The 11,166-nt window shown below is 27.5% G+C and overlaps 3 protein-coding genes across 3 annotated transcripts; 2 read left to right on the forward strand and 1 right to left on the reverse strand.

The window, feature by feature from the left end:
• Window positions 1-757: 757 nt before the first annotated feature.
• Window positions 758-5,281, forward strand: LOC113549590 (transmembrane protein 234 homolog; the record flags this gene model as incomplete). The annotated part of the gene is made up of 5 exons (XM_026950967.1): window positions 758-979; window positions 4,470-4,609; window positions 4,696-4,762; window positions 4,880-4,972; window positions 5,226-5,281. Coding segments are annotated over exons 1-5 (363 nt in total), but the record flags the coding sequence as incomplete, so codon positions are not given.
• Window positions 973-2,105, forward strand: LOC113549589 (NADH dehydrogenase [ubiquinone] 1 alpha subcomplex assembly factor 3). Its single transcript, XM_026950966.1, has one exon. The coding sequence runs from the start codon at window positions 1,040-1,042 to the stop codon at window positions 1,844-1,846; it is 807 nt and encodes a 268-aa protein (XP_026806767.1). The 5' UTR covers window positions 973-1,039; the 3' UTR covers window positions 1,847-2,105.
• Window positions 5,282-7,849: 2,568 nt separating the features above from the next.
• LOC113555641 (PR domain zinc finger protein 10-like) lies at window positions 7,850-11,073 on the reverse strand. The gene is made up of 2 exons (XM_026960108.1): window positions 10,706-11,073; window positions 7,850-10,071 (listed from the first exon to the last, which is right to left on the reverse strand). Exon 2 carries the CDS (start codon window positions 10,065-10,067, stop codon window positions 8,832-8,834), a length of 1,236 nt encoding a protein of 411 aa, XP_026815909.1. The 5' UTR covers window positions 10,068-10,071; window positions 10,706-11,073; the 3' UTR covers window positions 7,850-8,831.
• Window positions 11,074-11,166: the final 93 nt, after the last annotated feature.

Raw genomic sequence — 11,166 nt, forward strand, 5'->3', positions numbered from 1 at the left:
TTTCAGGATTATTATGTGGATGTAGTTTGATAAATATTTTCAAAAAAATAATTTGCTATAAAAGGTTATTTCTCATTTGAAAATATAAGTCTATACCGTTACATGACATAGCTTAAACAATGTACAACTTCTGTGTATTTGAATTGAAAAATATGGCCTTTAGGCAAAGTTAACTCTAAAATTTAAAAGTTCAACATAAATTTAACATTAAAGGAATAAGTGGCCATACAATGCTTGTAAATAAGTATAGTCACCATGTATACTATAGGTTTTAATGTACTTACCTATTATAATAAATAGGTATTTAAGCAAGTTCTTTTAAAAATTATATATAAATTCTACATTAACATAATCGATAATTCATATATCGTGTATATTAGAATATAATGAAACGTTACTACTCATTTAAAACATCGAATTTAATATCATAATTAATGGAATTAGAGATTTTACTATCGCCATGTAACTTACTTATACTTCATAATATTTTTAAAATTTAAATTGTTATTTAAGTATTTTTTTAGATAAGTTTTTAAAATTACCGCCGATATCTGGGTATCTAAATCACGTGGGAGATTATAGTTAATATGGAATCTAAAATGTCTTTGAGGTTCTAAATGTCCAAAGGAATCCAGTTGACGTATGTGGATCTATTTGTCGCGGGATCTAGGTGGTACGTAACCGTCACCAATCGCGATTCGGTTAACACTGGTTAGTATCGGTGGTTTAGCGATAAGCATTACGTAGCGGTGAGTGGTGTCTGATAAGGAAAAAAATCACAATTTAAAATTCGTAAAAAATACCTTTTTTGAATTTTAAGTTTTAACGGGACTAATTAGAAGTAAGAACTGACTATCAGAGAGACAGTCTTCGCTGTAGATACACAGAAAAGAATAAAATACTGTACGGAGCTGCCATCGCCACTGATACCCCACACGACTGCGGAGCCTTGAACAGTCTCGTTACCGAACGATGGAAGGTACGGTCATCATTGCTTGTCTATAGTTTTTAGTGTTATTTCATTTCCTATCGCTCCGCTATGTCATTGAGAAACGTCGCCCGAAAGCTGCTGTTGTCGCGCTCACGGATACTCGGCGCCGGTCACGTCCCGACGCCGCCGCAACAGCAGCCCCGCCGGTCCGTCGGTGCGTACGAGAACGACGGCAAAACGTACGTATCCATGTTGAACAACAACAACATCCGGGACGGCATCATGATTTCCGGTTACAGCCAGTACGGTTTCCGGCTGAACAACGGGTTCGTGGTGCTCGGCCCGGTCGTGTGCTTCGCCAATTCGATAATGGCCTGGCGCGTGGAAGACGACCGGGACGTGAACGTCGACTCGCTGTCGATGCTGTTCCACCTGGAACCCGCGCCCGCCGTCATCGTGCTGGGCCTGGGCGACGGTCCGCAGCGGAACCGCCGCGACGACAACCACCGGAAGTTGCAGCTGAACCGGCAGCACATCGACAAGGTGGTGTGGGCCGCGGCCCGTCAGTACGGGTGCACCGTCGAGATACTGCCGGTGGACGCGGCGTTGGCCACGTACAACTTTATCATCAGCGAGGGACGGCACGCGGCCGGCGCATTCATACCGCCGCGGTTCATACAGGCGATGGACGACGACGCGATCACGGCCAACGCGCGTCACGTCCACCTCTACGGAGAGAGCGTGCCGGTCACCGACGTGTGGCAGGACGCGGAGGAGCGCAGCGAGCTGATAAACGCCAATTACCGGGAGTTCGGCGAGGTGGTCGGCGCGCAGAAGGCGGCCGAGCACGAGAGGCGGGCGAAATTGGCCGGTGACCGGAAGCAGGATGAGGGAGCTGAGAAAAAGATCCGGTGATCTGCGACCAACGCGAGTCTATACCCCCATCCCCGTGCCACGTTTGTTGTAGTTAACCGTTGTTATAATTGCCCCCGTTTATTGTCGAGACCGGATCTGCTGTTATTCCAGACTACGGAATTATTGTTGCTGTAATAAATATACGTATAATGTATTTGTTTGCCCTTCTGCAACTATATGTATATAGAGATCGGTAAATTTTAAAACGATTCGTTGTTTTTTTTCTATTTCTCGAAATAAAATGCTCGTGTACCATCTACACAGTACACATACTATCTACCTACCTGTGAACCCTATACTTTAAAGTGGTGAGATCATTAATACCATCACAATGTAGGTGAATTTGGTATTCAAGAGTGAAGACTGTCAAGGGAGACTATAGGGTAGTATAGTTCTTAAATAATAATATGTCTTTATTTTATGGAAGCTTTTAAATGTATATCCAAGTTAGAACTGTTGTTCCAACAAATATTCTGAAGGGCTAATGTTATTTTTATTCTGCGCTATTATTTATTGCCTATCAAACGTACACATCAACCAACTATAATAACACATAATATTCCCTGACGACTGACATATTACATAAAATAAAATAATATAATAGACAGAAGCGCCATTGCTCTACATGCAAGTAATAAATAAATAATAGTTACAAATGTAGTCAAACTCCTATCATGATAATAGTCAATGCAAATTGCCATTCAAATTATAAACTATAATTTGGTGTAGAGGTATCAATGGTATGATACTATCATAATATTATGTAACTTAATTTTTGTCATCGGGTTTAGGTACTTAATGCGCATTCAGTATTCGTTGTAATTTGAAAATATACTTTTCAAAAAAAAAGTTACCTTATAGTAGATAGGTACTAGGTAGACAGGTAGTGAATATTTTCCGACTTTAGGTGCTAAAATTATGTAATTAATTTAACACAATTTTCACATGATAGAACACCAAATACTTATACTTATTATAATAAACTCGTACCTACTTTTTTTGAGCTGATTGGTAAGACTTTTATGGTAATTTGTTATATTGAAATGTTTTGAATTAAGATTAAAAACATTTTTGCGATTCATGTTCACTATCCATCTTATAACTTGCAATGTTGCAATTATAATAGACTCGTAGATGTAGAGTGGATGACCAAATTGTCAGATGTACGCGTTTGGTTCCAAACCTTCCGGTGTGTTTGAAATACGATTTTAACTTGGTTGAATTATTTTACGTTTTTATGGACTACTATTTATTTTTTTTTTGAAAGATTAACTTCAAATTATCATTTTTCATACATAATAATAAATTATTTCAATATTTCAATATTTCTTTAAAATCTTTTTTTAGTTCCAAAAATACATAGGCACCTATATTAAATTGTATACGTAAACAAAAAAATAATAATTTTATTAATTTTGTTACTAAAAAATATTCATGTTTCATAACTTCATACGGACTAAATTTTTGCCACTTATTATTTTGTTTTTATACGTTAATTGGTTTCCATTTTGTCTTTAAAAAATAAACTAAACTATTCAAACTTCACATTTAGGCTTGATGTTTAGTAAAATTATAAATAGCCAATAATATAGACGATATGAAAATCCAACTTATACGGTATTTTAGGTGTTATTCAGTAAAATAATACACAAACGAAAAACCCACATTAAATATTAAATTATTTGGAGCAATACGAGATTTATTTTTAAAAATTCTAACTTTTAATAAAAAATGTTTATTTTTTTTCAATTTAATAATAACAATTTGCATAATTTCTTTTTAAATTGCATATGTTGATTTATAGGATAATATTATATAGCTTAAAAAAAAGTTATGTTAAAATGTTTAGAGAAACAAAAAAAAAAACGTGGTAGATTTGATTTTGTATAAAAAAGTTAAATTGCCTATAACTTATTATTTCTCAAACAATGAAATATTCAAAATATTAAATAGTTTCAATTTAAGCTACTTAAGGATTATACTAATAAGTCTTATACCACAAACTTATTCACATAGTTACCGTTACGTCGGGATAACTTCCAAGATAATATAACGGTTAGTAATAACTAATATTATATTAATGAAATAATATGAGATTTGTTTTTTGTAAACATTTTTCCGACCTGCCGTATTACTAATAGAAAAATTTTCAATTTACCTATATTTATTATAATATATTCATAAAAGCCGACTAACTACTCTGCTAATTGTTTTTCTTTTTATAAATAACAATGATTTATAATCATTGAATTCAAATTTAACACACCCATTACAGTTGCGTACTCTAGGAGAATAGAGGAGGTATACTAGATACACACCATAGAACATAATATTACATTCCGTGTACTTAGTGTATGACAAAGCGACTACAGATTTTTTTTATAAGAACCTGATTATTTCAAAAATGTAGGTACACTGGTACACACTTAATATAGTTAATTAATACTATAATTTAAGTTTACTTTCAAATTAAAAATTATTGGGTTTGGATGCCAACTGCTACTGTCTGATTAAGTGTGTAATATTAATACTTATTATTATTACTTTTATTTATTGCCTTATTGGTGAAATCGTGTTCCTAATTTAAATTTTCTTCACACTAAAACAATACAATTTGTTATAGACTCAATACTTCAATTACTTATTGTTGGCGTTTTATGGGGCAGCACGAATCCATTTCTGAAAGCTGCTACCAGTAAAATAAAAAGAAATAAGACATTTAGTATAATTTCTGAGGTTACTAATCATGTAACCAATTGGCATGTGAGTACTGAATATTATATATATAATAAACTATGATTTTTGATTATAATAAAAATCTGTGTAAATTAAATCATGTTCTATTTTAGTATTTGATACCATTTATTATCAACCAATGTGGTTCCTTGTTGTTCTATTTCACTTTAAAATATTCAGGTAAAAAGAAAAAGAACATTTAATTTTAACATGTCAAATTTAAATTATTAATAATTGTTAGTAGGTAATTAGTATTATGTGCACTTCGAAAATAAGATGATTAATAACTTCTTTTAGACATATCTTTGGCTGTTCCTATTGCAAATGGAGTTTCATTTGCGAGTACATCAATAGTAGGCACCTTGATTGGAGAAGAAAAACCAAAATTTAGTAAGTTCATTAATGTAAATTTTAAAATTATTCGAGTTTCACCGTTTTTTTTTTATATTCTAGTTAATAATGTTTTATTAAAAAAAATAAATAAATAATCTTAAATTTCAAAGAAATTTCCACTGGAAGGCATTTTTTAAATGCCATTATTCATTTTATCACTGAAGCTTATTATTATAAATGTAATAGAATTTTAAGAAAAAAAATTTCAAAGGAATATTGTTTTAATAAATATTAAATATTTTATTTTCAGGAACGATGGTTGGAATACTATTTTTATTATTTGGTATTGTTTGTTTAATTATAGATAAGAAAACATGAACAATTATTTATAATTTAATTTTTTTTTTAAAAACATGTTTACAATTAAGTCTATTTAAACAAATAAAATATAACAAATTTGTATTTTTTTAAATAAATAAAAAAAAAACAACAAATACATGTGACTAGGTGTATAACATTGAATATAGGAGTATATGCTATACCTATAAAGTATATTATAATATGTGTAAGCTTTAACAAAATAAAATAACTTAAATAAATAAATGATAAAATAAACAAAAAGCATTTAAATAAATTATAACATCAGTCTAGATATAATTTGACTAATTATAAATAAATAAAAATAAAATAAATACATTTATTGGTACTAGTCTTTTTTGGTATTGATTAATAACTACTTGGTCATGAATAATTTTTTATATTTATTCATATATTTTGAATTTATCAACTGTTATTGCTTCATTTTTATATAAAGATTAAGAAGATAAAATCTGCAAATAACAAGAATACCTAAAATGTATTTAATTTTAATTTTATATTATTGTTGTATTACTTTGGTGAATAGGTATAACTTAAAAATAAATAAATCTTCACTATATTAAACAAAATCTTGCTATTAAAAATTATAGAAAAACAAGTAATATTGAATATATTAATCTGTTAACCAACAAGGCAACAAATATTAATAAATGATGAAAAATGCTTGCCAAATTTAAAATGATCTATTGTATGTTACTCATTTACAAGGTTATTATTAGAGTTAAGATGTTTATGCACTAAAAAATGTACAAATATGTATGCACTTATGCACTAAAAAACAGTTTAATATGCATTACAAAATAAAGAAATGTGTACAAAATAAAAATGCAATAAATAGTCAAATTTAATTATTAATTGAATATAAACAAATTAGGTCAGTACTATTTTTATGTACTCGTTATTTTAACTATTAAAGTCTGTTATACATTTTTAAATTTTTTTATTTACTACCTATATGAGTACAAAATTAAAAAAAAAATGTTCTAAAAGAGTTGCATTAAATAATTATTGTTTGTTATAAATGTTCCGTTGTAAATCTTTGTTTATTTGGTACTAATACCTATATATTTAAGTAGGTACCTTTACTCCGTATAATCATATTCAATTCTCAATAATATATAAGTGATAATATGTAAAATACAGATAATCAAACTTATTTCAGATTAATAAAATATAAAATTACAGTATTTTTCAACATTTTGCATTGAAAACCGTCAAATATGTGCTTAAAAACAGAAAACACTTTAAATAAAAAAATGGTAAAACATGCCATTATATGCAAAATGAAATTTTGATATTTTGAATAAGGATATTATGAAAAAATTTCTATACAAGAATGGGAGCTATTAGAAAACCTAAAAAAAATAGGCAAAATCAAAAACATCCTAACCCTAGTTATTATTTTGTGTATATGTGTGTATGTGATAGTTCACATCATAGAAATAATTATTATTGGCAGGAACATAAATTTTTTACGTTAATCTTTAGCAAATTAATGTGATATAGACTATACAATAAAATTCAATCAATTATGCACAATGGGCAATTTTTGTTTTTAACTTAAATAGGTGCTTCCACCTAAAGAGTAGAAACTTTACTAAATTACACTTGTGAAAACAAATGACTGTTTTTATAATATGTATTTACATTTTTTCTGTTACCCTAGTAGCATTAAAATTTAACACAGAACAGCTATAAATATGAATATATGTATGTTATTATTTTTATATACAATTTTTATTATTGAGCCAGTATTTTATCATTAATGAAATTAAAAAATGTGTTTCAAATGGTAGTACTTAATTTTTTTAGGTACACAAGGTTTAACAATTATTATTAGAAAAACAGTTTAATAAAGATAAATGTCTACATTTTAAATTTTTGAGATTATTTTAATAACCACTAAGGATAATAAAATAGTTTCTAAATGTAGAATAAATAATTCAACTAAATTAATATGCTCTATTCCATGCAAAATACAAATTGCTCATTATTTAAATAAAATTACTAAACATAAAAATGTTACTGAATTTTTGTTTTTTGATAATTTCTTCTTATTTTAACAAAACTCAAATAACATAGGACATACATAAGACAAAACAAATAAATACATTAGGAACATAATTTTATAACAAAGTTTTATTAATGTTTTACTAATATATTATATTAGTAGAAAATTAATACAACTCAAATTATATAGTGATATTGTTCACCTAAAAGTTATGATGTAATATTTTTCTATGAGATAAAATTATCAAAATAATTGAGTTTAAATTGAACTTATGTTTATAAAATAATGTTTTTTAAGTAAAAAAAACTAAATTATTTTCTTGAATTAAAAATTATTGTGTATCATTTGACTATAAGTGAAACATTTTGATCGTTATTCATAAATGTATTTAAATAACTGTTTTGTTTTCAATATTTGTAAATCTAAATATTTAGTTTTGAGTTACCCACTTATTAAATGGTGATAAAATAATATGATAACTAAAATTTGAGCACTAAAAGTAATGTTACCCATAAGCTTTAATAAAACATTATATTAAATAAATTCTACAGTTAGTTGCATAACTTTTAGTATTACAATAATATATCATTTATTTAACTTATATAAAAACTGACAGCAAGTTGTAACAAAGAATGGTTATATTCCTTAAATATTATTTAATTTAATTTAGTTATTCATAAAATGGGTTACCATATTTATTGTTTTCCCATAGTTATCATATAAAACATTCTAAACATCAAGTGACTCAATATTTTAAGTAATTAAAATGTACAAAAGTTTCAGTTAAAATATTTTTAATTTTATATCAATTATATCCAACTACAACCAAATATGTGTGAGCCGTTTGTAATTCAATGCAGTTACTTACAAAGTTACAAAAATATTTAATAATAATATTGAAACTGAGTACTATTATCAGAATATAATTTAGTTATTTAGACATGCCAAGTACTTTAGTTTACAACTAATTTGATGTAAATATTCATGTAGATACTAATATAAATACTTTTTGATCCATGAACATTACAAAAAAAAACGTTTAATTGATTTACTTAATAAACTACTTTATCGTTATTATTATTAAAGACACTTGGACAATGGATATACTGATTGAATGTTTAATAATTACATGACTATCTTAGAGTAAAATGTTATAAATCAATTCTGTTAAAGAAACACACAGTATTTGAATATTTTTTTCATTTTCACAGAATTCCTAACTCGACTTTTTAGAAGTAAAATGCTGACTTTAAATACAAAATTAAAACTAAACATTCAACTACATATTTAACTTCCCTAATTCTAAAATAAAATGTTTAGCTTTCATTTAACGCATTATATTATGTATAATATATATATAATTATATTTATGCCCTTAGGACTCGGACACAAAGGCGTTACACTGTTTTTATATATATTTTCAAGTATTATAACTACTTATATATTTTAAATAAAAACTTTATAGTATGTTTTTACTTTGGTATTAGATTGTTGACATTTTACTTACCACTAAATAATTATTTAAATTTATAAACTGTTAGACATTTCTTCTTTTTTGATTATTATTGGGTTCATTTTTCCTTTACATTCTTCTGAATGAGAAACTTTTTCTTCGTTATTTATCATTTTTGAACATTTATCACATTTGTACACACCAATAACTTTATGTCTTTTTGCCATATGACTTCTTAGTTTTAATTGAAAAACAAATTTCATATTACAATAACCACATTCTAGCTTATCCATTATATGCTTATCTTCGACATGAGCTAATGCTTTTTTAGTATTTTTAAATTCTATATTGCATAGAAGACAAGTTATTTGACCTTTGTCTGAAGTATTAATGTACGATTTCATTCTATTCATCAAGCTGTCTTTTTTCAAATCTGGTAATAGTGTTAAATCAACAGTGTCTGATATGGGCTCACAATTTTCTATTTGCCTATTTTCATTAACATGATGTTTTTTCATAATCTGTTTTTTTACACCCAATTTTGTTGATTTTTTATCTTTGTTTTCATCCTTTTTATTAATTGTTTCATTATTGTGTTCAGTATTCAAATGACATAAAAGAGCAATATTATGACGAAATACTTCACCACACACTGTACATGGATATTCTGGTTCAACTTCATCAACTAATATTTGACTAAGAGATGGTAAAATAGTTTTATTGGTTTCAGTAGTAGGTTTGGTAACAGTCTTGAATATTATTGGTATTAATTCTGGTATCGATGGACGATTTAGGGGAATAGTTTTAGGAACAGGTTTGAGAACTGGTAAAGGAACTGGAGGAACAGTAATATTATTATTTTTTGGAGGCCTGCCACGTTTCTTTTTTATTAAACATTCAGATTTTGGGCATTCAACATTTTTCCTTTTAGTAAATGTATTATTTGGTATATTGGTACAACCTCCTATTCTTCCTTTAAACTTTCTGATGTGATTGAGTAAATCATTGTTAGTAGAAAATACTCTAGAGCAGGGTTTACAGGTTAAACCTGAAGGATTCAATGAAGTAGCAGCATTTTCTACATGATTATCTATTTCAACAATTTCCACATCCGAATTATTGTTTACATTATCATCTAATTCAACAACTTCCACGTCTGAATTATCTTCAATATCATCATTTAATTCAACAACTTCCACATTAGAATCAGAATCAGAATCATCTAATATTTCAATTGTTTGATTATCATAATTCGGTTCATCAATAACTAACGTACCATCTGAACTATCTTCACTATCCAGCTCAGCCATATTTCTAAACAATTATAAAATAATATAGGTAGATAAAATCTGAGAAATTAGTGTATTAATTGTTTAGGTACACTGTTAAGAAAAAAAAATGAATATTTCTGTGAAATATTAAGATAACTAACACACTTATGTAAAAAGGCATAGTTTTATAAAAATTAAATAAATTAATAATAATTCTAATCATACATGCTGACGTGCATTAGTTATTTTGACTAGATAAATAATAATCCTATTAATAACAAAAAAAACATAATTATTTTTATAATTAGTAATTTGCAAAAAATATATATATATTAATGCAGAAATAAAATATTGATTAAAAATGTGTACACTTAGCACTTATTACGATATTCTTAAGTTAATAAATTTAAAGATAAGAAAAAATGTAAATGTTTACACAACTATAATGAGATATATCAACAAATTACAAAGTTAATTGTTATTAATATTCTTATTTCTGTAACCTTCTATATATACATTTTTAAATTACGTTTCAGCACTGAGAGGTATACTTTTATATTTAATTCATTATTTTAAACTTTATAACTATTATTAAATAAAATGCCTTTATTATATTATTTTTATATGCCGTGCGTTTTATCCGGTATTTAAATTCTAGAGATTATCCAAATACTCACTCGTTTTTGGTTTAATATTTTATTGGGTACACTATTGCCGTCGATTCATTCATATTGCATTAAATAAGCATAGGTTGTCTAACAAAACTAAAATGTAAAAGCAGTTAAAAGGCTTAAGATGATTTCCGAGGGGCCAACAAGTGTGGCGCCTGGCACCAGCCAACTAAACAAATAAGTACTCAATTGTTTCGAATCGACGCGGAAGGTATAAATAACTTATTGCACGCATAATAAAATAGTAATAATAAATTGATAAATATTAAATACTAAGTAGTATGTATTAGGTACTAAAGAAGTATTAAAATATCTAAGTATAAAAAAAATTATTTGTAGTTAGTACCAAGAAATTTACAAAGTCGAACATACTAAGTCTAAAAATGATACCAAACAAAATACCTATTTTACAATGTTGTTCAGTTGTGGATCAATTGTAGTTTAAGTTTGGCAACATTGTTACGCAT

The sequence above is a fragment of the Rhopalosiphum maidis genome, chromosome 4, assembly GCF_003676215.2.
Source record: "Rhopalosiphum maidis isolate BTI-1 chromosome 4, ASM367621v3, whole genome shotgun sequence".
In the NCBI taxonomy this organism is placed as follows: domain Eukaryota; kingdom Metazoa; phylum Arthropoda; class Insecta; order Hemiptera; family Aphididae; genus Rhopalosiphum; species Rhopalosiphum maidis.